The following is a 26,585-nucleotide window of genomic DNA, read 5'->3' as shown; positions in this document are numbered from 1 at the left end:
ATTCAACTTTGGAAGCTAACATGTTTTGTGATCTGGTTTCATGTTGGTTCACTTTCAACACAAGTAAAATCTGTAACTTCGGCAGAAAGGCCTTTTAAGTAAATACACAGGTATATGCTTATAATTCCTATTTGTCAGTGATGACCATCTGACATTGTTTTTATTAATCACAGTAGTGGTAAATGCCATTCAGTGGTTTAACATGGTTTAGATGCTCAACATGGGTTTATTAGTTTGTTAGAACAAAAGGGGTTGGATTGAATTAACCCTTTTTCATTTCAGTCCCTTTACAAAAAAAGTCTTTCACTGAAAATAAACTGGCATAAAATGATGATGCATGCATAAATTCCAAAAAGTACATCCAATGCACCAAATGTCGAAAGACTTAATTCTCCTGTAATGCAATGCAATGATGTTAACATTGTGAGAGCAAATCTGCTGTGTACAGTAAATGTTACACAGGAGATGAAGTAAAATGTTGCTGTAGTTATAGATGCAGTTTATTTTGAGATGTTTTGAAAGTCCATCATCAGCACTGCAGTTTGTCATTTCAAAGAAATGTGTTTATTTGTGGAGCATCCTATGTGTGTGAATTTCAGTACAATGAGGTAGATGCACATCTTTTGTAGGTAGCATGTTTATTTTAATTCAGTGAGAATCATCCAGAAAATCCATGAGTTCATGTTGCGTTTATGCCACAGTGTCTGCAAGCTCTGAGAAATCTTAAAATATTTAATTTTGAAAACAATACTTGATCCCAGTTAACTAGCATTTAAAAAATGTTTAAAATTGTTTTGGTTGTTTCTATAACTTTTGTTCAAAATTCGTATTTGATTACCGTAATGCTTTTATCTTTTTATATTCTCCCAAGTACTGTAGCTTTTTATGCTTTGTCATTCATTTACTATTATTATTTAGATTTGTTGGTTGAGCATTTCAAATGGCTTTCAAACGAGCAAAGTGGCAGTTGGTCAAGGCCACACCCCACCCTCCACTTTGCTTCCCCCCCCTCATCCCCTCCTCAATAGCTACAGACACAGAAATGGCACATACTAAGGAAAGCTCATTGTGGGACTGGCTCTAGTGGCTTTAATTCTACACCAAGGCTGAATTTCGGGAAAGAGACTTCAGATACAGTGTTAGGGGACCACTAAGGTCTATATAAAAGCATCCAAAGAGCACTATGTCATGGGACTTTAAGCATATGCAGACTCGTAGCCAGTACAGATTTGATGCACAGTCTGATAATGCCTTACTGTAGCTGCGCACGCATGCGCGCTGCCGGACAGCAGTGACTAGACATTCGGTCTAATAGCGTTGGAGGGGGCGCTCGAGCCGCGTCGATGAAACAAATCTACGCTTGAAGGCAGATTACCAAGAGGGTGAGTAGACTAATTGCGTCAACTGCTGCGCCTTATTTTATTCCCCACAAATATCAACTCGGGAGCGCAGACATTCAGCCAGGACCGACTGTCCTGTTGATGCGGGTAGGTCAGTCGCACAAGCACAATCCGCCATTCTCCTTTTGATATTTAACGAGACACCCCATCATGGTCTGAGTGAGGAAATTCTCAGTGGCATGGGCTCATCTGCATAATTTACTAAATTTCCCCGCGTTCAGTTCAAATGCAGTGGTAGACCCTGCAGCTGTAATTGCATATGCGCGCAACGGGTGACTTGGTGCAGGAGAATGGAGAGTCTTCATCTGATAGGCGTTGGATAAAATTCACCCGTATCTTGCAAAGATTGTGCACTTAATTTATCTGAAAAGCATAGTTGAAGGCATATATGCAGCCTCACTATCAAGCTATTAACAGATTTGTCTAATTAAACCACTAAATTAATGCTAATTTAGATCACTAACTTTTGCATATTGCATTGCCATATTTTTAGGTTTTGCAAAGATCATGTGCTCTCTGTCACTCCCTCTCTTCATTTCTTTCAGGCCCTTGCTGCTCATCCAGGGGCAGGAGATCCAGGGCGATGTCGACACCAGATCCCCCCATGGGAGGCACCCCTCGCCCAGGTCCTTCCCCTGGACCGGGTCCCTCCCCTGGGGCTATGCTGGGCTCCCCAGGCTCCTCTCACAGTATGATGGGCCCCAGCCCTGGCCCTCCATCCTCGGGACACTCCCAGCCAGGGCCCTCTGGATATGGCCAGGACAACATGCACCCTCTGCACAAAGTAAGGATGTACAAACAAACACCCAACATCCCGCTGAGACACACCATCACTGTTAAAAGTCCAATAGGAAACAGAGGTGGAGTGTCCGCAGTTATTTTTGAAATCCATATACTACACATTTAATGTTAATTATGCATAATAAGGAGTTTAAACATCACATTTACATGATCTGTAAACTCTACCATGCAGCTATATTGACATTAATTCCACAGCAAAACATAAAACTCGATCAACTGTGGACAAGGAAGATTTTCATATTATTTATATGACTGGACCGTCACTTTAAATTTCTTAATGGCTCCATTATATCACAATGGGCACATGCTGAAACTGGCACATTTTATCACTTATCCATATTTGAGAATGCAATTATTACTTTTAGCCTGTAATACCTGTAAATAACTGCAGCTGCATATTCATCCATACATTATTATTGTAAATTATCTTACAACTCCTTAGATTTGATATATTATTGCTGTTTTATTATTTATTTTAATTAGCTTTTTCTTTAGCAGCAATATGTTGTGATTGCAACTGAAACTACTTAATCATTTTAAATAGGATGATAGTTTCATTCTAACCTTGTTAGATTTCTCTCACAGCCCATGGAGAGCATGCATGAGAAGGGCATGAGTGAGGAGAGCCGCTTCAGCCAGATGAAGGGACTATCTATGAGACAGGGTGGGCACAGTGGTATGGGCCCCCCACCCAGTCCTCTAGACCAACACTCGCAAGGTAGGCACACTATGTAGACTTATCTTAAGCAATTTCATCCTTTCCATCATTGTGTAAGACAAGTTGTGTTCTGGTTGTGTGGCATGGCTGGCTCATAATGTAGGGAGTGTCTCTGATGTCGCAAGTCATTAATTAACCCATGAGCCCTTGTTTTCAAACTCTTTAACGCATTTCTTTTAATATAAAAATACTAAAAATCGTACAATGGCTCAGTCTAACAAAGGGGCTGTTAACAGTCAGGTAGCAACTGTGTAGCTTGGCCTCTGCATGTAGTCTGCGAAGGAATACAGGAAATGAAACAACACAGTCAGCCAGACAGACAGGCTTAGCACTGTGAATCAGAGTTAAAAATATTGTGAAATAACAGTCTGGCAAGATTACGCTGCAGGCTCTTGTTAAAGGAATAGTTGGGACATTTTGGGAAAGGGTGAGGCTATTTGCATCCCTGGTACAATTAGCAGTGTATGCTGTTCGTACCCTGGTGGAATTAGAAATTAATGCTATTCGCACCCCGCCGGTGCACACAGCAATGTGTTCTATTAATACCCCGTCTGGTACAAATATCAATGTATGCTATTTGCACCCCTGTGCATTTACAGTACCTTGGCATATATTTAAATATATATAAATAGACACTCCGTTTGGGAAATCATAGTTAGATGAGAAGTTTGATAGCACTCTCATTTTGGTACGGTAAAATACAAAGCTACAGCCAGCAGACAGTTAGCTTAGCTTAGCATTAAGACTGGAAGCGGGGACGAAGCTAGCCAGGCTCTGTCCAAAGGAACAACATCTACCTACACGCTCCTCTAACTCACTGCTTCACATGTTGTATTTTTATTTTATTTTAATATGAACCCCAAACACAAATAGTGAAGTGTAAAATTAATGGTTTGTGGTTTTACGGGTATTATGTGTAGAAATGTTTCTTTCTGTCTGTGTCTTCCAGGATACCACTCTCCATTAGGGGGCTCTGACCACTCCAGCCCTGTCCCTTCAAATGGTCCCCCCTCTGGACCTCTTATGCCATCGTCCTCTTCCTCCTCCTCCGGTGGTCCCGGCTCTGCCCCTACACCTTTAGATGGCCCCAGTGGAGAGCAACACACTCTTGGTCCCAATAACCGGCCTGGCCCTCCAGGTAGCTCCGGCCCAGGCCCCAGCCCTGTCTCCACCCTTGGATCTGGGCTTGAATCTGGAGTCTCTCCAGGCCCTGGAGGTCCTGGTGGCCCTACTCCCTTTAACCAGAACCAGCTTCACCAACTCAGAGCCCAGATCATGGCTTATAAGATGCTGGCCCGTGGGCAGCCGCTGCCAGACCACCTCCAAATGGCTGTCCAAGGGAAGAGGCCCATGCCTGGGATGCAACAGCAGTCCATGTCCAGTTTGGCTCCTGGACCTGGAGGCGGGCCAGTAGGTGGACCAGTAGGACCAGTACCAGTGCCTGGGCCAATGGGCTCAGGCTACAGTCGAGCTCATGGTGAGAATGCATAGGAAATGTCTGGAATACCAAGCTATATGCTACGGTCTGATGGGTAATTGATAGAAGACACATTTGTACCTAACATTGAATCTTCATACTTAAGTTAGCTACAATTTTTACAAATGTCATCTTTTCAAATTTATATTTTGTGTTATATATGTGCCATTAGTCTTAAGACCTATTTGTTTCTTTAGGAATGATGGGTCCCAACATGCCTCCTCCAGGCCCATCGGGTACTCCAGCTGGAATGCAGGGACAAAACCCAAATGGACCTCCCAAGTGCTGGCCAGAAGGTATATGGTGTTACTGCAAGACTTTAGTTGAACTTGTTGAATGTGAGTAGCTCAGGTATTAGAGCAAGAGGGGCTAAGTGAGAGCTAGTATGTCCATATAAATTCCAATTATGACCTCTTATCCAAGTAAGAACACAAATTATTTAGGATAGGAACAGTATGTTCATATACAAATATATGAGGCCAATTTTTGTCCCATCATAATTTAAGATTATCTTGATAACAGTTTATGGCTTTAGCATTATGTTCACATTACATACTGTAATTATAAAGACACTCATTGACTGCATCTTCTTACATTTATTCTACCTTCCAGTATTTTCCTAATATTTATTCCAAGCAAACTATTTCTAAATATTTAAAGGTTCCCTGCTGAGTTTTCTTGTAAACAATTGTTAAAAATTCATGTTTACTTGCTAGCAGTCTTCTTCTGCCCTGTCTTTGTTGGTGCATTGCTCAGTGTCTTGGTGCCTTACCGCCACCAATTGTTGATCAATGGAATAGCATGAAAACAACAGAAGGAATGTGTACGTTGTGTGTGCCCTAATGGGTATGCACTGCAAACAGTTTGGGGGCCCACTCATAAAATCATTGCTCCATAGTGCTACCAGTGGTTATAAACTCCACAAGTTACCTTTAAAAATAAAATGCACAATCTTCCGTGCAGCAGAAGATTTTAGGTTACAGTGTCCTGTTGTCTAGATGTTGCTTGAACCCTACAAAAACAGAATTATAGGGGAGACACTAAACTTTTAAATTTGTTACCATTAAAATTATACATTTTCTATACATTGAATGTAGCCTTCATTCCCACACTTCACTTCCCTCCAGGCCCCATGGTGAATGCAGCAGCCCCCTCCAACGCACCCCAGAAGCTTATTCCCCCTCAGCCCACTGGTCGACCCTCTCCTGCCCCGCCTTCAGTTCCCCCCGCTGCCTCCCCAGTAATGCCTCCACAGACTCAGTCCCCCGGCCAGCCGACACAGCCTACTCCCATGATGCCTTACCATGCCAAGCAGAACCGCATTACTCCCATTCAGAAACCCTGTGGACTCGACCCGGTGGAGATACTGCAGGAGAGGGAGTTCAGGTACGTCTCATCTCATTAACTTTTTCTGGAGGGGGAAATGACGGAATCTGAAAGGTTGAATGGTTACGCTGTACTGTACTACAAGCAGTACATTGCTGAAGAGTTTTTGCTAAATTTGTCATTTTTTTTCATTGTGTTCAAAACTTTTAATAAGCTATTCATTGTATACTGTCTAACAGAGGTATTCAAAATCAAAAGTACAAAAAACGTAAAGCATGAATAATTCATAGTAAAATACAACTTAGTACTCCCTCAGGTTACAGGCTCGTATCACTCATCGTATTGCTGAGCTGGAGAACCTGCCGGGCTCTCTGGCTGGTGATTTACGTACCAAAGCTACTATAGAGCTCAAAGCCCTCCGACTGCTTAACTTCCAGAGACAGGTACAGTTTGCACTACATCATCAAACTTCACATTTTCACCTCTAACCTTCACAACATCACATGTTTTTTCAGTGATGGTGGTTTGTGTTAATGATGAGTCCATGTTTGTATATTTGTCTGTTTGCATGACTATCCGCAGCTGCGTCAAGAGGTGGTGGTGTGTATGCATCGTGACACAGCTCTAGAGACTGCCCTTGATGCCAAGGCCTACAAGCGAAGCAAGCGTCAGTCGCTGCGAGAGGCGCGCATCACGGAGAAACTGGAGAAACAGCAGAAGATCGAGCAAGAGCGCAAACGCAGGCAGAAACATCAGGTAGAGGACATATACAGTCATGATGTTGCTTTTGATAAGATTAAAAGTGGTATTTTTGATTGACTCCTCTCTTTTCTGGTTTATTGTCTTCTCTGCCCTTCATCCCATACAACTCTTACCTTAGGAGTACCTCAACAGCATCCTGCAGCACGCCAAAGACTTCAAAGAATACCACCGCTCCATCACAGGCAAAATGCAGAAACTGACCAAAGCTGTGGCCACCTACCATGCCAATACTGAACGGGAGCAGAAGAAAGAGAATGAGCGCATTGAGAAAGAGAGGATGAGGAGGCTTATGGTAAGAAGAAACCACACAGACACAGTTACACACTTACCAAAATACACACACCCTCCTTCACACGCTGTATATGTGTCTGTCCTCCCAGGCTGAGGATGAGGAGGGCTATCGTAAACTGATTGACCAGAAGAAGGATAAGCGCCTGGCCTATCTGCTGCAGCAAACTGACGAGTATGTCGCCAACCTCACCGAGCTGGTCAGAGCTCACAAAGCTGCGCAGGCCCTCAAGGAGAAAAAGAAGAAGAAGAAGAAAAAGAAGAAGGTATGGAAAACAGGAGTTCTGGCACCAGTGATCTTTGTTTGGGATAATTAATGACTTTGAGAGATGAATGTGATGTCTCTGTTGTGATTCGCCAACTTCTTCTTGTCTTGCAGTTGGAGAATGCTGAGGGTCCTACTCCTGTCATGGGTCCTGATGGCGAGGTGAGCAGATGCAGCAGCTGTAATGATGGCATTTAAAGGTTGACCTTGTATAGGTTGCTATAAATCTGTTCAAGTAAGGAAGAGGTAGTTAAAGCAAATATTTAAAGTCACTGATTTTGTGATACATTTGCTCTTCAAATATGCTGGGTTCACATAGCTGCTTTGTTTTGTTGCTTTCAGTGATCTCCATAGAGACCTCCTTTTAAACACAGCATAGATTACATTTCACACAAAACTTCAGGGGGTAATGTTTTGCTTTTTAGTATTGTCATTTCAAAAAGTAAAATCTGCACACAGTTCTTTGCTCTCAAAATGATTCTTTTTTTCACTGTTCCTGTGCAACATGTGGAACAACTAGATTTCATCAGACACAAAGCGGCACAAACAAACATCACTGTATTAAATCTGTATTATATATACATATCTCAAAATAAATCTGCACCTGGTGACCAAACTTAAAAGCCATTGGCCATAGCCCATGTCAGCCTTGTGTGCATGTTCAGAAAACAAGGAAGTAAATAATCTATCAGAGGTGACAACAATTGTAATGGCAAACAATATGATCAACTGTCAAACAAATCCCCAAAGAGAATAAAATGTGTGTAAAAGTGTAGAAATAATATTCATGCACCGTACACCGACTACAAAATTATAATTGGATGTTTGCGTGACACTCATTGGTTGTTAAATTGGCCAAACAGCAGCAGCATTATGATCATTAATGTATACTTAACTTCTACACACAGTAGCTTTGTCTCATTTCAGTTAGCCACTATTTAAACCCAGCCTAATGAGACTCGCCCAGTCCGAAAGATAACTTAAACCGAGATAGGTAACTTACCTCGTCCCCCTGCAGCCTCTCGATGAGACGAGTCAGATGAGTGACCTGCCTGTGAAGGTCATCCACGTTGACAGTGGGAACATCCTGACAGGACTGGACGCTCCAAGAGCTGGACAGCTAGAGACCTGGCTGGAGATGAACCCTGGGTGAGACTGGCTGTATAGAGGAAGAGTGACTTTTGTATGAAAATGTGTGTGTCTATGGCTGTAGGTACAGCAATGTTAGTTAGCCTGCTGATCCGTTGATTAAAATACTGAATCTTGGCAAAGGAAGAATTGCCATGAAATTCATGGCCCAGAGAGGACCAATTAAAAAGCTGTGGTGAATTCTCATCCGGCACCATCAACTGGCTTGAACCTTATTTGTAACTTAGATTTATGCTACATAAAATAAGATAAAATAAGATAAGATAAGATAAGATAGACTTTATTAATCCCACACTGGGGAAATTACTGTGGATGGTAAAGATGCTAACTAAAATTTGTCTTGCAGCCAGATAAAATATAGACAACAACACAAAGAGATAAAAAAAAGTTCTGTTCTAAAACTAAGGCAGCGCTGATCAAATATGAGTCAAGAGACAGAAACATATTTTAGAAAACTGTTTGCTGTAAAATGAGAATGTTTGTGACCATAGCCAAAGCCAAGCCCCAGCAAACTTTCTCGTTTTACAGCTAAACAGTACACTAAAATATGTTTCTGAAAAAATTATGCGAGAAATATGCTATGCAGTAAAAGAATCTTGATGCATATTTGATCAGTGCTGCCTAGTTTGAGGGGCTTAACCGCAGTTCCCGAGGAGTGCTGACTGTGTTAGAGACTCCTCGCCTCTGATTGGTTGTTTTCTTTATGCCGTTAGGAGCACCAGGAGGAGGCAGAGGAATGTGATTGTTTTTCATTCATGTAGTCATGATTCATGTAGTACTGTCAGGATTTAGTGCCAGTTTGAACAAATATAACAAAAAGTTATTTTTTATCAAAGTTACCAAATGTAGCTTTAAGCCAGCTTTTTTAATTAATTCACTTTAAGGCTTTTAGGTGTGTGATTAAAAATGAACATCTGCATGAGGATGACCTGTACAGTTAAAAGGTTCAGACACAGGGGCTGATAGTCAATCTGATATGAGTATGCATGTATTTTGTCCAGTTATGAGGTGGCTCCTCGCTCAGACAGTGAAGACAGCGAGGAGGAGGAAGAGGAGGAGGTGGGTTGTTTTAAAAGACATGTTTAAAGCCAGTTTCATATTCACTGCTCCAATCACTGACAAGCTGTCTGGCAGGAGGAAGAGGAGGAGCCTCAGCCATCGGCTACTCAGGTGGAGGAAAAGAAGAAGATTACAGACCCTGACTGCGAAGACGTGTCAGAGGTGGACGTCCGACACATCATTGAGTGAGTACATATAAGGAGTACTACATTTGGACCTATTTTTCTACCATTTATGTTCTCAGGGCCACCCAAACAAAAAAAATACATGTGCTCATAAGGTATTTACAAAAAGCGTCCACCAAATTATGCCATGATTAATAATAAAACTGTTATGTGTTTCCTCTGCAGAAATGCTAAACAGGACGTGGATGATGAATATATCGGTGCAGCGTTCGCCCGAGGCCTCCAGTCTTATTATTCTGTGGCTCACGCTGTCACAGAAAAGGTGGAGAAACAGTCCAGTTTGCTAATAAACGGACAACTCAAACAGTATCAGGTGAACAAGCACAATCAGATAGATTACATGATATTCTCTACCTTGCCATACACAAATACATTTTTGAATTTTATGACTTGACAAAGGAGATAAATGCTTTGCTTGGTTGTCAGATTAAAGGTCTGGAGTGGCTGGTTTCCCTCTACAACAATAATCTGAATGGGATCCTGGCAGATGAGATGGGTCTGGGAAAAACCATCCAGACTATTGCCCTCATCACGTACCTCATGGAGAACAAACGGCTCAATGGTCCCTACCTCATCATTGTACCCCTCTCGTTAGCATAACCTCTTTATTTGCAAAAATACCTTGTTGTTTTGTTCTTATTCCTCATGGAAGTTATTTACACAAACACTACAAATGAAGAAAAACAGATTTTGTAGTATTCCGAATAAATTGTTGAATGATAACAGAGCTGCCTCTCATTGACAGAACTCTTTCTAACTGGGTGTATGAGTTTGACAAGTGGGCACCGACAGTTGTGAAAGTGTCCTACAAGGTGGGTTTTTGCAGCCAAAACGTGTGTTTCTACAAATGCACTTATCAATTGTTTTGTAGCTTTTGCTTTTATTGTCAAATATTGAGATCTGTTGAAGTCGATGTATTCAAGGAGATGATGCTTTTTTTTAATATAACTATTTCTTTCATATTTGTAATTTAAAATTTTTCTTCTTTCAGGGGTCTCCTGCTGCCAGGAGAGCCTTTGTCCCCCAACTGCGCAGTGGCAAGTTTAATGTTTTACTCACGACTTACGAGTACATCATCAAGGATAAACAAGTACTGGCCAAGGTGAGATGGGATGTACAAACACAAGCGGAAGGACACGCACAAACACACCCAGGCAGTCATAGTAAAATTATTTTTTGTTAAAATTTGATTTTGCTTGAGGTTTTGATGTGTTTTTCTTTGTCATCTCCCACTTCCTAAATCCCCAAAGTCAAAACGTGTTTTATCCTGGCCAATCTGACCGTCCCCTATGCTGCATCTCAGTGCTTTCTCCTAGGTGCTGCCACACTGACACCACCTGTATACCGCGTCTCCCACTGTCCTCTGTGAACGTCATGCTGCTATGCACTCATGTAGTCATATAGGCTTCCTGACTGCTCAAAGGTGGGTGTTGTTCCCCATATGGTGGCTCAAGGCTTTGGCTTGGGACTGAGCCAGCATGGTCATGAGGACACTGGATAAGAGATCTTCCTTAATGTTTTTGGTTGGTTTGGATCCAATGAGACAGTATAGTCACAGTTTTATCTAAATGTACTCCTCTCCTCACTCCCTTACCTCAACCCCACCAGATTCGTTGGAAATACATGATCGTGGACGAAGGCCACCGTATGAAGAACCACCACTGTAAGCTGACCCAGGTCCTGAATACCCACTACCTGGCCCCACGGCGAGTCCTCCTGACAGGAACGCCGCTGCAGAACAAACTACCTGAGCTCTGGGCGTTGCTAAACTTCCTCCTGCCCACCATCTTCAAGAGTTGCAGCACCTTTGAGCAGTGGTTCAACGCCCCTTTCGCTATGACTGGAGAGAAGGTGGAGAGAGTGACTCACCTGTGCCCACATCCCATTCCTTTTTTTAAAAAGTGTTTGAGATGACAACAGGCAGGAGGTATACTGTCTTTCTTGCCAAATAACTTGCCAAATTTCTGCTTCTTTTACTCTGCAGGTGGACCTTAATGAAGAGGAGACCATCTTGATAATCCGTCGTCTCCACAAAGTACTTCGCCCCTTCCTGTTACGCAGATTAAAGAAGGAAGTGGAGGCACAGCTTCCAGAGAAGGCATGTTTCCACACACACACACACACACACACACACACACACACACACACACACACACACACACAGCAGACACACTAACATATACACATGCAAATAGACAAGCATATATTAGTCCAGATGATCTGCTAATGGATGGGAAACAAATCCTCAAGTGTTCTCTAGTATTTTTTATTTTTTTATTTAATATTTCCATCCATCCATCCATCCATCTTCGTCCGCTTATCCGGTGTCGGGTCGCGGGGGGAGCAGCTCCAGCAGGGGACCCCAAACTTCCCTTTCCCGAGCAACATTAACCAGCTCCGACTGGGGGATCCCGAGGCGTTCCCAGGCCAGGTTGGAGATATAATCCCTCCACCTAGTCCTGGGTCTTCCCCGAGGCCTCCTCCCAGCTGGACGTGCCTGGAACACCTCCCTAGGGAGGCGCCCAGGGGGCATCCTTACCAGATGCCCGAACCACCTCAACTGGCTCCTTTCGACGCAAAGGAGCAGCGGCTCTACTCCGAGCTCCTCACGGATGACTGAGCTTCTCACCCTATCTCTAAGGGAGACGCCAGCCACCCTCCTGAGGAAACCCATTTCGCCGCTTGTACCCTGGATCTCGTTCTTTCGGTCATGACCCAGCCTTCATGACCATAGGTGAGGGTAGGAACGAAAACTGACCCGGTAGATCGAGAGCTTTGCCTTCTGGCTAAGCTCTCTTTTCGTCCTAGCAGTGCGATAGATTGAATGCAATACCGCACCCGCTGCGCCCGATTCTCCGACCAATCTCCCGCTCCATTGTCCCCTCACTCGCGAACACAACCCCAAGGTACTTGAACTCCTTCACTTGGGGTAAGGACTCATTCCCTACCTGGAGAAGGCATTCCATCGGTTTCCTGCTGAGAACCATGGCCTCAGATTTAGAGGTGCTGATCCTCATCCCAACCGCTTCACACTCGGTTGCGAACCGATCCAGTGAGTGCTGAAGGTCGCAGGCCGATGATGCCATCAGGACCACATCATCTGCAAAGAGCAGCGATGAGATCCCCAGCCCACCAAACTGCAACCCCTCCCCACCCCGACTACGCCTCGATATCCTGTCCATAAATACTACAAACAGGATTGGTGACAAAGCGCAGCCCTGGCGGAGGCCAACCCTCACCTGAAACGAGTCCGACTTACTACCGAGAACCCGGACACAGCTCTCGCTTTGGTTGTACAGAGATTGGATGGCCCTGAGAAGAGACCCCCTCACCCCATACTCCCGCAGCACCTCCCACAGTATCTCCCGGGGACCCGGTCATACGCCTTCTCCAAATCCACAAAACACATGTAGACCGGTTGGGCATACTCCCAGGCTCCCTCCAGGATCCTTGCGAGTGAAGAGCTGGTCCGTTGTTCCACGACCAGGACGGAATCCGCATTGTTCCTCCTCAACCCGAGGTTCGACTATTGGCGAACCCTCCTTTCCAGCACCTTGGAGTAGACTTTACCAGGGAGGCTGAGAAGTGTGATACCCCTATAATTGGCACACACCCTCTGGTCCCCCTTTTTAAAAGGGGAACCACCACCCCAGTCTGCCACTCCTTTGGCACAGTCCCAGACTTCCACGCAATGTTGAAAAGGCGTGTCAACCAGGACAGCCCCTCCACACCCAGAGCCTTGAGCATTTCTGGACGGATCTCATCAATCCCGGGGCTTTGCCACTGTGTAGTTGTTTGACTACATCAGTGACTTCCGCCTGGGAAATCGACGACAATCCCCCATTATCCTCCAGCTCTGCCTCTAACATAGAAGGCGTATTAGTCGGATTCAGGAGTTCCTCAAAGTGCTCCTTCCACCGCCCTATTACCTCCTCAGTTGAGGTCAACAGTGTCCCATCCTTACTGTACACAGCTTGGATGGTTCCCCTTCCCCTCCTGAGGTGGCGAACAGTTTTCCAGAAGCACTTTGGTGCCGACCGAAAGTCCTTCTCCATGTCTTCTCAAACTTCTCCCACACCCGCTGCTTTGCCTCTTTCACGGCAGAGGCTGCAGCCCTTCGGGCCCTTCGGTGCCCTGCAACTGCCTCCGAGTCCTCCGGGATAACATATCCCGGAAAGACTCCTTCTTCAGTCGGACGGCTTCCCTGACCACCGGTGTCCACCACGGTGTTAAATGGGTTACCGCCCCTTGAGGCACCTAAGACCCTAAGACCACAGCTCCTCGCCGCAGCTTCAGCAATGGAAACTTTGAACATTGTCCACTCGGGTTCAATGCCCCCAGCCTCCACAGGGATGCACGAAAAGCTCCGCCCGGAGGTGTGAGTTGAAAGTCTGTTGGACAGGGGCCTCCTCCAGACGTTCCCAATTTACCCGCACTACACGTTTGGGCTTACCAGGTCTGTCCAGAGTCTTCCCCACCCTCTGACCCAACTCACCACCAGATGGTGATCGGTTGACAGCTCTGCCCCTCTCTTCACCCGAGTGTCCAAAACATACGGCCTCAGATCAGATGAAACGATTATGAAATCGATCATTGACCTTCGGCCTAGGGTGCTCTGGTACCAGGTACACTTATGAGCATCCCTATGTTCGAACATGGTGTTCGTTATAGACAATCCATGACTAGCACAGAAGTCCAACAACAAACAACCACTCTGGTTTAGATCAGGGAGGCCGTTCCTCCCAATCACGCCTCCAGGTGTCTCCATCATTGCCCACGTGCGTTGAAGTCCCCCAGCAGAACAATGGAGTCCCCCACTGGAGCCCCATGCAGGACTCCAGTCAAGGTCTCCAAGAAGGCCGAATACTCCGAACTCCTGTTTGGTGCATATGCACAAACAACAGTCAGAGTTTTCCCCCACAACCCGCAGGCGTGGGGAGGCGACCCTCTCGTCCACGGGGTAAACTCCAACACAGCGGTGCTCAGCCGGGGCTTGTGAGTATCCCCACACCCGCCCGGCGCCTCACACCCTGGGCAACTCCGGAGAAGAAAAGAGTCCAACCCCTATCCAGGAGTATGGTTCCAGAACCAAGACTGTGCGTAGAGGTAAGTCCCACCAGATCTAACCGGTAGCGCTCCACCTCCCGCACCAGTTCCGCTCCTTCCCCCACAGAGAGGTGACGTTCACGCCCCCAGAGCCAGCGTCTGCTGCCCGGGTCTGGTCCGTCGAGGCCCCTGACCTTCACTGCCACCCATGTGGCATCGCACCCGACCCCAACGGTTCCTCCCACAGGTGGTGGGCCCATGGGATGGAGAGGAGTTGCCACGTAGCTTGTTCGGGCTGTGCCCGGCCGGGCTCCGTGGCAAACCCGCCACCAGGCGCTTCGCCCGGCGAGCCCACCGCCTGGGCCTGGCTCCAGACGGGGCCCCGGGCTTCCTCCGGGCAGGGTCACTCCATCTCTGCTTAGCTTTTTCATTGGGGTTTTTGAACCATTCTTTGTCTGGCCCCTCACCTGAGACCACTTTGCCTTGGGAGACCCTACCAGGAGCACAAAGCTCCAGACAACACAGCCCTCAGGTTCACAGAGACACACAAACCTCTCCACCACGATAAGGTGATGGTTCATATTTGCAATGCTGGTAAATGTAATGGTGGATATACCTCTACCCCCGCCCCCCCCCATTTAATTCCACCTGTCTCTTCTCTCTGTCAGGTGGAATATGTGATCAAGTGTGACATGTCATCTCTTCAGAGGGTGCTGTACAGGCACATGCAGGCCAAGGGGGTCCTGCTCACTGATGGATCAGAGAAGGACAAGAAGGTGAGGACATAAACACGTAAACACTGTGGATATTTGGTTCAGGAATCCTTATAACTAAACAACACCAAAATAAAATTGTCTCTACTCCATGTGTGTTATGATACATGATAGTTTTTTTTTTTTAAATAGGCCTCAATAATACATGGCACTAGATGATTTATACAACACTTTATTAAAAGTGACAGGTCTAGAACATATACTGCAATTTGTGCCAGAGTTGGTGTTTGGCTTTTACTGTCACAAAAATCTTGAATTATTTGACATTTATAAATATTTTTAGGGAAAGTTGCGAGTGAAATAAAATCTGATCTTTTTTGTTGTTTGTTTAGTTTTATTTTCATTCTTAGGGTTATTATTATTATTATTCTTGGCTCTCACATTTAAAAACGTATTGCTTTAATTGAAGCCTTGAGAGTGAATTGATGACTGTCCTTGGACTGACCTTTAGGAATAAATATTGAATGAAAGAATACAATTGTGATTACAAGCCGTATGATTTGTCTCATTGTGTTTACCAGGGTAAAGGTGGCACAAAGACGCTGATGAACACCATCATGCAGCTGAGGAAGATCTGTAACCACCCTTACATGTTCCAGCAGATAGAGGTACTATTGAGGAGTTGCAAAAACATGTATTTGTTTCACTGTGTATTGTGTAGATTTGTCAGGCTATAAGGAACGCCTGCGCTATTGACTTTAAACCAGGTTTTTGTTGGTCAATGGTGCGATCACTTCCCACTGCCTCAAGATAGCAATACGCTAAGAATTCACCTGAACACACCTCTCTGTAAGACCATCATGCCCATTGGCGCAGAGATGGGCGTAGGTGAATTTGCTATTTAAACGACGTGGGCGCTGGACAGTCTTAAAATAGCAAAGACACTTTTTTTTTTGCAAGATAGGGCTCTGTGTATTTGACTAAATTACAGAATACATTCTCGATTGCTTTTGCAGGAATCTTTCTCTGAACATTTAGGATTCTCTGGTGGGATAGTCCAGGGGTAAGTGCTAATTCCACTTCAAGATCAACATCACACATACACAAACTGTAACCCTTGTAACCCAACCACCTACCTTTACGTCAGTCCTGACCTGTATCGGGCATCAGGAAAGTTTGAGGTGTTGGATCGAATCCTGCCAAAGCTGAGAGCCACAAACCACAAAGTGCTGCTCTTCTGTCAGATGACCTCACTCATGACCATCATGGAGGACTACTTTGCCTATCGCAGCTTCAAGTATCTGCGTCTGGATGGTGAGACACTTTACTTATATACGTGTTTGTGAATTTGTCCTTTATTCTTATTGTATTTCATTCATTCCTTTTCCTTAAATCTTGTTTCTTTTGTAACACTTTCTTGCTAACCCTTTATTTCCTTCATGTGCTTTTCTTCTCTTTCCCCTCCTCCCTAACATCTCAGGCACTACAAAAGCTGAAGATAGAGGAATGTTACTGAAGACATTCAATGAACCAGGATCAGAGTACTTTATCTTCCTTCTGAGCACAAGAGCTGGAGGCCTCGGCCTAAATTTGCAGTCTGCCGACACTGTGGTTATTTTTGACTCTGACTGGAACCCACATCAGGTGGGATGCATGTTTATATTAATTTACAAAAGACACAATTTAATCAAACATCAAGCTGCTCTCAACTTCTAGTTGCTTAAGGTGTTAGAGCAGTTAGAGGCTAGTGTCTACAGGACACTTGCACATAACAATAGACATGAACACAGCAACAAAGAGACCTCAGATTCAGAATCCAGAGTTCAGAGAAAAGACAATATTGGTTACTAGTAGTCTGTTTTGATTCAGCAAGAGAATAGTGCTGAAGTGCTGTGTGTAGTAGCTAATTGAACCTTTGCTAGCTTGTGATTTGAATCACAGAGCGCCATGATTTCTTGCATTTTATTTTAAAGAAATACATCATTTAAAAAAAAAAAGAGTCAAACACAAAGTACTGTAAAACTGGAATACAGCTAGCAGTATTTTCAAATTTCAAATGTTGTAGACAAAGCCAGCTTACACGATTTAAGAATGATACACTTATGCTTCCACAGAGGATGTCAGTTGAGTTGGTGGTCCTTTAGAGTGGCTCAGGCCACCTTTATTTAGGTTAGGTTACTTTATTGGTACCGTAGGTAAACTAGTTTTACAGTCTAAGAGGCAGGACATCCTTAAAACTTTGTAGACCACAACATAACATACAACACACAAAACATTAAAACATATAAAACAGGTAATAAAACGTAAAAGAAGAAAAAAGAGGAATAGAAAACAGTACATGACATGACCAAAGTGCTTGTGCGTTTTGTAAAAATAATTTTACCGTTTGTTTAACAGAGTGATTGCTGCTGGTACAAAACTGTTTTTAAATCTTGTAGTTCTGCAACCAAGAACTTTTAGCCCCTGTCCAGAGGGAAGATACTGGAATTCCCTACTCAGAGGATGTAGACTATCTTCTTTGATAGCCATAGCTAGCCGCTGTAGTTGTTTAGCATACAGGGATGTGGGGTGCAGCTGGGACTCCCCAATCAGCTTACTTGCCCATTTTACAATTTGGTTTAGGCGATTTTTGTGTTTGACTGAGACACAACCAAACCACGCCACACACACACACTGCTATAAGAATTTGGCCATATGTGGCCCAGACCACCTCCAAATGTGGTCTGAGTGATAAGATCTCAATGCATCGTCGATGTCGAGTTTTCCATTTGTAATCGGTTCACCCAAAACGCATGTTAATGCCAGGTCTGAACAAGGCTTTTGTTCTTCTCCAGGACTTGCAGGCTCAGGACAGAGCCCACCGTATCGGTCAACAGAACGAGGTGCGTGTGCTACGTCTTTGCACAATCAACAGTGTTGAAGAGAAAATCCTGGCTGCTGCCAAGTACAAACTTAACGTGGACCAAAAGGTCATTCAGGCTGGCATGTTTGATCAGAAGTCTTCCAGCCACGAGCGCAGGGCCTTCCTGCAGGCCATCCTGGAACACGAGGAGCAAGACGAGGTCTGGGGTCAGGAAGTCTGTCTACGCATTAATGTGTGTGCGTGCGTGCACCAGAAACAATCAGAAGCACAATTTTAAAGAGTGAGCCTGCTTATGCTCTGATTGCCGATGTGTGCTTGCTGTATTCAGGAGGAGGATGAGGTGCCAGATGATGAGACGGTCAACCAGATGATTGCCAGGAGTGAGGAGGAGTTTGACCAGTTCATGGTCAGTGTTTTGAAGACAAATTACAGCTCATACAAGTCTTTAACTAAAGCCTTAACCAAAATCCTCTCCCTACATATTGTATGTTCCGTGGCCCTTTTTTTCTTCCTCTCCCTCCCTCAGCGTATGGACCTAGACAGGCGTCGTGAGGATGCCCGTAACCCACGGCGAAAACCTCGTCTGATGGAGGAGGACGAGCTGCCCACTTGGATCATGAAGGACGACGCTGAGGTTGAACGGCTGACCTGCGAGGAAGAGGAGGAGAAAATGTTTGGACGAGGTTCTCGACAGCGGAAGGAGGTGGATTACAGCGATTCATTGACGGAGAAGCAGTGGATCAAGGTTATTAGCATCATGCAGCAGGGGCAGAGCTGAGAAATAAATCAAATTTAAATACAACATTAAACTTCTTCGCTTCCTGGAGTAAAAGGTTGATTAGTCTTTTAATCTCTCAGTCTGTGTTTCCCGTGCAGGCGATAGAGGAGGGCACACTAGAGGAGATCGAGGAAGAGGTACGTCACAAAAAGACGACCCGCAAGAGGAAGCGTGACCGCGACCTGGATCTCCCAGGTCCCTCCTCTTCCTCAGGGGGACGAGGTCGAGGGGACAAAGATGAAGATGGGAAGAGGCAGAGGAAGAGGGGACGACCACCTGCTGAGAAACTCTCCCCCAACCCCCCCGCCCTCACAAAGAAGATGAAGAAGATCGTGGACGCTGTCATCAAGTATAAAGACAGGTAGCTCACAAGTTTTGTGTTGCTTATTCACTGACATTAAAAGATGTAGAAATGTTTTTACTGACCCCTTACTCATCTCTGTTGTGGCCATCATTATTTAGTCTCAGGACAACTTTAGGTCAAAAGACATGGGATGTTGCACTTCCTTGAACATTTATAGAAACTGAGAGAAGTCACCAATTTTCACAACAGCTTGCACACATTTTCTGAAATAACACTTCAAAAATAAATATCACTAAATCAGACATTTTAAATTATGCTATCATGTATATGAATTAAACCATCCGATGTCACACAAATGGCATCAAATACATATAAAGTGAAGTAGATATTTGCATAAAAGTACAATATTTGCATAAAAGTTATTTAATAGTCACCAATAATGCATGTATATGTACAATGTCTGTACCACTGCTAGCTGGACTTAAAGACTTAAAGGAACACGCCGACTTATTGGGAATTTAGCTTATTCACCGTAACCCCCAGAGTAAGACAAGTCGATACATACCCTTCTCATCTCCGTGCGTGCTGTAATGCTGTCTGACAGTTCCAGCATTAGCTTAGCCCAGCACAGATCCTGCAGGTAACTGGTTCCAACTAGCCTACTGCTCCCAATTGTGACAAAAGTGACAAAATAACGCCAACATGTTCCTATTTACATGTTGTGATTTGTATAGTCACAGCGTGTACAAAAAACAACATAACATGAGACACAGCCATCTTCTAACAGTAAACAAACCGGGAACTATATTCTCAGACAAGCTTGCTGCGAGCATATCACTCCGCCCAAGTACTATATTCTTCCGCCTGAGAATATAGTTCCCGGTTTGTTTACAGTTAGAAGACGGCTGTGTCTCATGTTACGTTGTTTTTTGTACACGCTGTGACTCTATAAATCACAACATGTAAATAGGAACATGTTGGCGTTATTTTGTCACTTATTCGGAGCAGTAGGATTGCTGGAACCAGTCACCTGCATGTTCTGTGCTGGCCTGATGCCGCTGGAGCCGTCAGACAGCATTACAGCACGCACGGAGATGAGAAGGGTATGTATGGACTTGTCTTACTCTGGGGGTTACGGTGAATAAGCTAAATTCCCAATAAGTCGGCGTGTTCCTTTAAGAATTTAAATGCATGCTATGTGGACCTACAGATTGAGTGCTTTAACTCTTAATAACTTTTATTAATTAGCTTTTATATGTTTGCTGACTATTTTATTTATGAAGACGTGGGGCTGTGGATTAAGGAAAAAGTAATGTGTAGGGTTTTTCAAAAAAATGTCAAATCTACAATTTAACTAGAAACTGGCAAACAGTGGTGGATCTGAACTCTAAGGCTAAAGTTTTTATTCATAGATAAGAGTGATTATGAAAGTTGTCTCTCATCCATAGTGTTTAAGTAGAATAAATGAACAAAGGGACATTTAATTTGATGAATTCTAAAAGTGTTTTGTCTCATCCCGATAATGTCATTTCCTGCAGCGCCAGTGGGCGTCAGCTGAGCGAGGTGTTCATCCAGCTGCCGTCTCGAAAAGAGCTGCCAGAGTACTACGAACTGATCCGCAAGCCTGTGGACTTCAGGAAGATCAAGGTTAGATCAGAAAAAAATATTCTTTTGGGGTAAGTTGGTTAATGCAGCTGCAAAGTATTGCCCATACAACAAAAAAAGACAACAAGAAAATGTATAGGTTAACAGATACACATCACATGTTACTTAGTGATGTACATATACCGTATCTTCGCTGTAGGAGAGGATTCGAGGTCATCGCTATCGCAGTCTGGGTGACCTGGAGAGAGACGTCATGCTGCTCTTCCAAAACGCTCAGACCTTCAACCTGGAGGGATCACTGGTGAGACTTGCTGTGTACAATCTTTACTCAAGGATGCAGAAAAACACCTGCTGTCCTCGTCTCTACTGTATACTGTTCAGTGAGGGTAGTTTGTACACTTGTCACTTGGTGAATGGTTGATTTGTACCCATTACAGAAATAACTTTTTGTCTTCTTTTTATATCTCAGCCACTACTTGTCCTACTGTATATTTAGGAAACTTAGAGGCTTGGTGAACCATAATTAAATGCCAAAAGTCTGATTGGTAAAACTTGGAGGGTATTTTTTTGTTATATATACATGGATTGTACTGATCAGAAAGCTTTAAATAAAAGTCATTAAAGCTATAACTGCTACGTCACTGGAGAAATTATGCATCTTGTTGCTGATTGGCCCACCAGATGCCTTCATCATGCATGGCAGACGACTATTTCTGTCTGTCTCCTTTACCATAAAATGCTAAAATGTATATCATCATATATGAATTGTGATTACTGAAAGGAAGTGGCCAATAAGATTCCACTTGGCCCATTGAAGTTGTTGATCCAGTCGGGGAAAGGCTCCTGCCAGCTGGCTCCCACTATGGAGGGTCTGATGATGGCGATGTTAAGCTTGTCTTGCTCCTGATGATGATAATAAAAGTTGTTTTCTGCCATGTTTTTCTCATGTGAGCAGATATATGAAGACTCCATCGTCCTCCAGTCAGTGTTTACCAGTTTGAGGCAAAAGATGGAGAAGGAGGAGGAAAGTGAAGGAGAGGAGAGTGATGAAGAGGAAGACGAGCTGGAGGAAGGATCAGAGACTGAATGTAAGCATGTCCATTTTAGTTTGTTGTTTGTATATGCAATTTGTTTTAGTTAATTTGTGATACACTTTGTCAGTGGTAAGAATGTGCTGTGATGTCCTTTTTTATTTTATTCTATAACTTAACTTATTATGCTATTAGTTATGTGATAGCACAGTTGGAGTGGAGTCAGAAATTCATTTCACTGCTTGTTGTAAGTGTATGACTGCATGTGACTGATAAACTTGAACTTTTCATCATTGATAATTTTTCGCTCGCTAAGTTTATCTTCACTTACATTGTTTTGAGTGTTTTTTCACGCTTTAGATTAGTCTTAGTTTTAATTATACCATTAACATTTTTGACGTGTGCGTGTGTGTGTGTGTGTGTGTGTGTGTGTGTGTGTGTGTGTGTGTGTGTGTGTGTGTGTGTGTGTGTGTGTGTGTGTGTGTGTGTGTGTGTGTGTGTGTGTGTGTCCAGCTCGCTCAGTGAAAGTGAAGATCCGTCTGGGAAAGAAGGATAAAGGTGGAGATCGAGGGAAGGGTCGCAGCAGACGATCAGGACGCAGCAGAGCCAAACCTGTTGTTAGTGATGACGACTCTGAGGATGAGCAGGAAGAGGTAACTCTGTGTGCGTGTGTGTGTGTGTGTGTGTGTGTGTGTGTGTGTGTGTGTGTGTGTGTGTGTGTGTGTGTGTGTGTGTGTGTGTGTGTGTGTGTGTGTGTGTGTGTGTGTGTGTGTGTGTGTGTGTGTGTGTGTGTGTGTGTGTGTGTGTGTATACGTGTGTGTGTGTGTGTATACGTGTGTGTGTGTATAGAGTTATCAAATCTGTTGGTCCTGAGACACTGTACATGACTTTCAATGATAGTGAAGGACAGAAAACATACACATATTAAGCAGACATAGACAGTGTCTGCTTAATGTGTGTGTGTGTGTGTGTGTGTGTGTGTGTGTGTGTGTGTGTGTGTGTGTGTGTGTGTGTGTGTGTGTGTGTGTGTGTCAATTCCTTAGATGAACCAGTTAAGTGACACAGGGGATGTGTTGTGGAAGATCAATTAAAAAAATATTCCTTCAGAGAGTGAAAATATCAAAATTAGTATTACGTAGAGTATGGAATAAATGATGGAAGTGCTCAGGTGAATACTCACTTCTTTTCCATTTGTGGCTCAGTCATATGTTTCTACATGCTTGATCTTAGCAGACATGAAGCAGCAAACCTGCGGAGTGTAAAAATGACTAAATGTAAAAATGGACGCCTATTTTCTCTTTGTCCTTAATTATGTCTGCTAAAATCGTTATGTTTTGGTTTGCAGGATACCTTAAAGTGCTCATATTATGCTTTTTGGCTTTTTCCCTTTTCTTTATTGTGTTATATATGTTTTTGTACACGTTATAGGTTTACAAAGTGAAAAAGCCCAAAGTCCACCCCAAAGGGACTTACCTTCTTCCAGAGAAAACACTGTTCACAAACTTCTCCAAACAGCTCTGTTGTAGTCCAGCCTTTACTTCTGTGACAAACGTGCGTCACTTTGTAACACACGTTATAATGCTCACCTAGCTGCTAGCATGGCACGCCCTCATACTCTGCAACTGACTAGCTAGCAGTACTTACTGCGCATGTGCAACTCCCAACAAAGATGGTACAGAAGTGAGATGCCTCACTCTGTAGCTAAAACAGAGATCTCAACAAAAAAGGTGAAAAGAGGAGCTGCAGCAATGTGCAGTACAACAAATATATGGTGTTTTCTGAAAATTAAACCACGTAAACCTATTCTGGTTCTGAAAATGAACATAGTATGAGCACTTTAAAACATGTTGACTGATTTCAGTTAAAGTGTAACTATCGGCAAAATGCAACCTAGGGTCTTTTTGTGAATGTACCCGAGTCAAACTTTCGTTTAAAAGCATATTTAGGACGGAATCGCCACTTTTAAGATTTACCGTATTTTCGTTTTTCGGTCAAATGGCTTTTTGAATGGGAGTGCTAGGGTCACTTTTATGCTAGCCTCAAAATAGCTATTTTTAAAATACTAAGAAGGCTCAACACAACATGAAACTTTGCTCAAAGTATCACCAGGGGCTCTACACCTTAACGAAAGTATTGACAAAATTTTTTGTGTACCCAGAGTTTACTACAAAGAAAGGTTTTGAACAACTCACCGTAGCTCTTGTTGTTTCCAACGCAGCCATTTTATCAGTTAAAAACAATTGATTTCCGAATGCAACATAACAGGGAGAGTAAAGATGGAAAGCTCCTGAAGCTTAGTTCCATATAAATGCACGGATTATTTCTTGTTTTGTCGTTAGTGAAACACAATATTGACCTTGTAGTTGAAAAAGGAGCCTCATATGGAGTCCGTTCATTCGCATTTGGATATCGACTCATTTTGACTGCCGAGGTGGTAGCGGCCGGAAACAACAAGAGTTACGGTGAGTTGTTCAAAACCTTTCTTTTTAGTAAACTCTGGGTACACAAACAATGTTGTTAAGGTGTAGATCCCCCGGTGATACTTTGAGCAAAGTTTAATGTTGTGTCGAGCCTTAAAAGCTATTTTAAGGCTAGCATAAAAGTGCCCCTAGCACTCCCATTCAAAAGGCCATTTGATCGAAAAACGGTCAATCTTAAAAGTGGCAATTCCGTCCTAAATATGCTTTTAAACGAAAGTTTGACTCGGGTACATTCACAAAAAGACCCTAGGTTGCATTATGGTGAGAGTTAAGCTTTCAACTTGGTGAAAAGTTTGTAACGAGGAAACAAAAGTTTTTAGTGTGTACTTAGCGCTTTTTTTCACATTGCGGGATGCTGTTTTTTATCTTGTTTTTATGAATTTCTCATGAGCTCTTACAACACTTGCTTGAATAAAAAAAAGTCATGACACACCTATGTCATCCGTTTATCAACTTTATCAGTCTTATCAGGTGTTTTTTTTTTCTTTCCAATCAGGGTTGGGCTGCAGATTAAAGAATATTCTAGACATTTTCTAGTTTTCTTTTTTATGTCTCCTCCAGGAGCGCTCCCCCAGTGCCACTGACGAGGAGTCCTGAACTGTACTGTAATGTGGGAGAGAAGGGGACATAAAGGGAAATTCCTCCAACTCGAGCACTGCATTTACAGTAAATAAAATACGCCTCTGTCAACTCCATCCACCTCAGTCAAATGTCATAGGACTCAAATAGAAGGGGATTTGCAATACCATCTATACAGAAACAGACATACGTATTATTTGATTAGTCATATTGACATCACATGAAAACAGTACACATACAATATCATAAAATACACATATTAATCTGACTATGCACACCACCACATTCAACTTTTTCTGTTTCTCTGCTGAGGCCCTGTCTGGAAAAGTCTAAACACAAAGGGATCAAATGAGGTTTTAACCTTGTTGTGCAATTACAGGAGAGTTTTTAATCAGTTTTAATGAGAACGGTGTCAGTGTATAGGTGTGAAATCACTTCTGGGAGTCAGCTCAATGTAGAAAATATACTGCAAATGCCCTGAAGCCATTCCCTCTGTTTACCATTTCTAAGCAGTATATAAACATGTAATATAAATGGTTGATAAAATACTAAAATGTAGTTGTACGCAGCTAAAAGGACATTTAAGTGTTTATTAATGTACGGTAATTGTAATTCTCCTATGAAGACATATTTTATACTATTACAACTTGGTTTACTATATTATCATTATCTGTTTATAAACCAGCCTCCACTTATTGGTGACCACAGGCAGAGTTATAGCTGTTGAGAAATACATTAATAAATGCTTATATCTGCTTACAAGTACGTTATAGTGTGTTGAAAACCACTTATTATCAAATGTTTATATACTGCTTTAATGCCATTAAAACTAACCCAAACAGTATTTAAGAGGAATAAAAGTTATTGGCTAACCTGAGGCATTAGATCTGGTGGATCCAGTAAAGTGAAGTAAACAACATTGAATGTAAACAGTAAATGTTTTCACCCAGCTACTACCTAACATGACCTTAACTTAGCTTGCTTCTGGACATACAAACCTGATGTTTTGCCTCTGCTTCACTGTGGCGGTATGTTGCAAATAACACTCCGCCACTTTGGAGCCACTGTGATTGCTGAGGTGTGTGCACATCACATATTTGTGACCGGGGCTCACTGTTTGAGTTGGAAATCCAGCCTGCTGTGGGCACAGGGTGTTTCCAGACTTCTCAGAAGCTCTTTAGCAACTCCCCAGAGTTATTTGACTGAGGTTTAATGGAGTTGGATCACGGTCACTGTATATAAAGTACAGTATAAAAACAACCTTGCTGCTGCGTACCTGTTACACTTCCAATATACTGTAAGCACTTATAACTGTTGATTGTAGACTTGAAGAATCATGGTCATAATTCATCGATGAGTACTGTAACTTTAACTGTTTCTCCTTCAGTTGTTGTGTGGTGACTTTAGGATTTCAGAACTGTTTTGATGTACTTTGGCACTTTTTATGGTTTTGATTTCAAGACAAAGGACCAGAGGGACAGTGGCTCCTCTCTGCTTGTGAATGCCTCATGGCCGTACGGTGTTGGATATACTGTATAGAGTATTTTTTAGAGTATAAAAAAGTATGTCAATGCACGTGTGTACAGCTCACAAGTTCAGTACTGTACTTGTTTCATAATGGTAGGTAAATAGAGTGAACAACATGCAACCAAAGCATCGACGTTTTCTCCACTAAATTATTATGGTCTGTCTGTGTTGTGTTGTGGGCATCGTTGCTGGATTTCAAAACGTAACAATAAATCATAGTAAAATCTTA

General features: G+C 43.3%; 1 protein-coding gene across 5 annotated transcripts; it reads left to right on the top strand.

Moving 5' to 3' along the window:
- The first annotated feature begins 1,190 nt into the window (after nt 1–1,190).
- Nucleotides 1,191–26,585, top strand: smarca4b (SWI/SNF related BAF chromatin remodeling complex subunit ATPase 4b). 5 transcript variants are annotated; one of them, XM_028593612.1, is made up of 34 exons: nt 1,192–1,382; nt 1,946–2,184; nt 2,787–2,919; nt 3,869–4,396; nt 4,594–4,692; nt 5,524–5,782; nt 6,039–6,165; nt 6,305–6,478; nt 6,603–6,776; nt 6,865–7,038; nt 7,152–7,199; nt 8,056–8,186; nt 9,188–9,245; nt 9,321–9,430; nt 9,596–9,743; nt 9,857–10,020; nt 10,176–10,242; nt 10,422–10,532; nt 11,039–11,281; nt 11,415–11,528; nt 15,145–15,252; nt 15,771–15,857; nt 16,206–16,252; nt 16,337–16,503; nt 16,670–16,833; nt 18,024–18,251; nt 18,381–18,458; nt 18,579–18,797; nt 18,911–19,191; nt 20,673–20,781; nt 20,939–21,040; nt 21,695–21,827; nt 22,284–22,423; nt 24,812–26,585. In XM_028593612.1, the coding sequence occupies exons 2-34, from the start codon at nt 1,984–1,986 to the stop codon at nt 24,845–24,847; spliced, it is 4,962 nt and encodes a 1,653-aa protein (XP_028449413.1). In that variant the 5' UTR covers nt 1,192–1,382; nt 1,946–1,983; the 3' UTR covers nt 24,848–26,585. The 5 variants fall into 5 exon arrangements, with proteins under 5 accessions (XP_028449428.1, XP_028449413.1, XP_028449403.1 ...); XM_028593602.1 differs by having other exon boundaries at nt 18,024–18,284; XM_028593619.1 differs by having other exon boundaries at nt 1,193–1,382; nt 18,929–19,191.

This window comes from Perca flavescens, chromosome 2, assembly GCF_004354835.1.
Source record: "Perca flavescens isolate YP-PL-M2 chromosome 2, PFLA_1.0, whole genome shotgun sequence".
Taxonomy (NCBI): Eukaryota; Metazoa; Chordata; class Actinopteri; order Perciformes; family Percidae; genus Perca; species Perca flavescens.
The sequence above is the reverse complement of the archived record's forward strand: the minus strand, read 5'-3'. Positions and strand labels throughout refer to the sequence as shown.

What these genes read in the sequence shown, in the direction of transcription:
- smarca4b (XM_028593602.1), top strand. Translation starts at nt 1,984, where the DNA reads ATGTCGACACCAGATCCCCCCATGGGAGGCACCCCTCGCCCAGGTCCT. An exon ending in TCTAGACCAACACTCGCAAG is followed by an intron (nt 2,920 to 3,868) that starts GTAGGCACACTA and finishes TGTGTCTTCCAG; the next exon opens with GATACCACTCTCCATTAGGG. An exon ending in CTGCAGGAGAGGGAGTTCAG is followed by an intron (nt 5,783 to 6,038) that starts GTACGTCTCATC and finishes GTACTCCCTCAG; the next exon opens with GTTACAGGCTCGTATCACTC.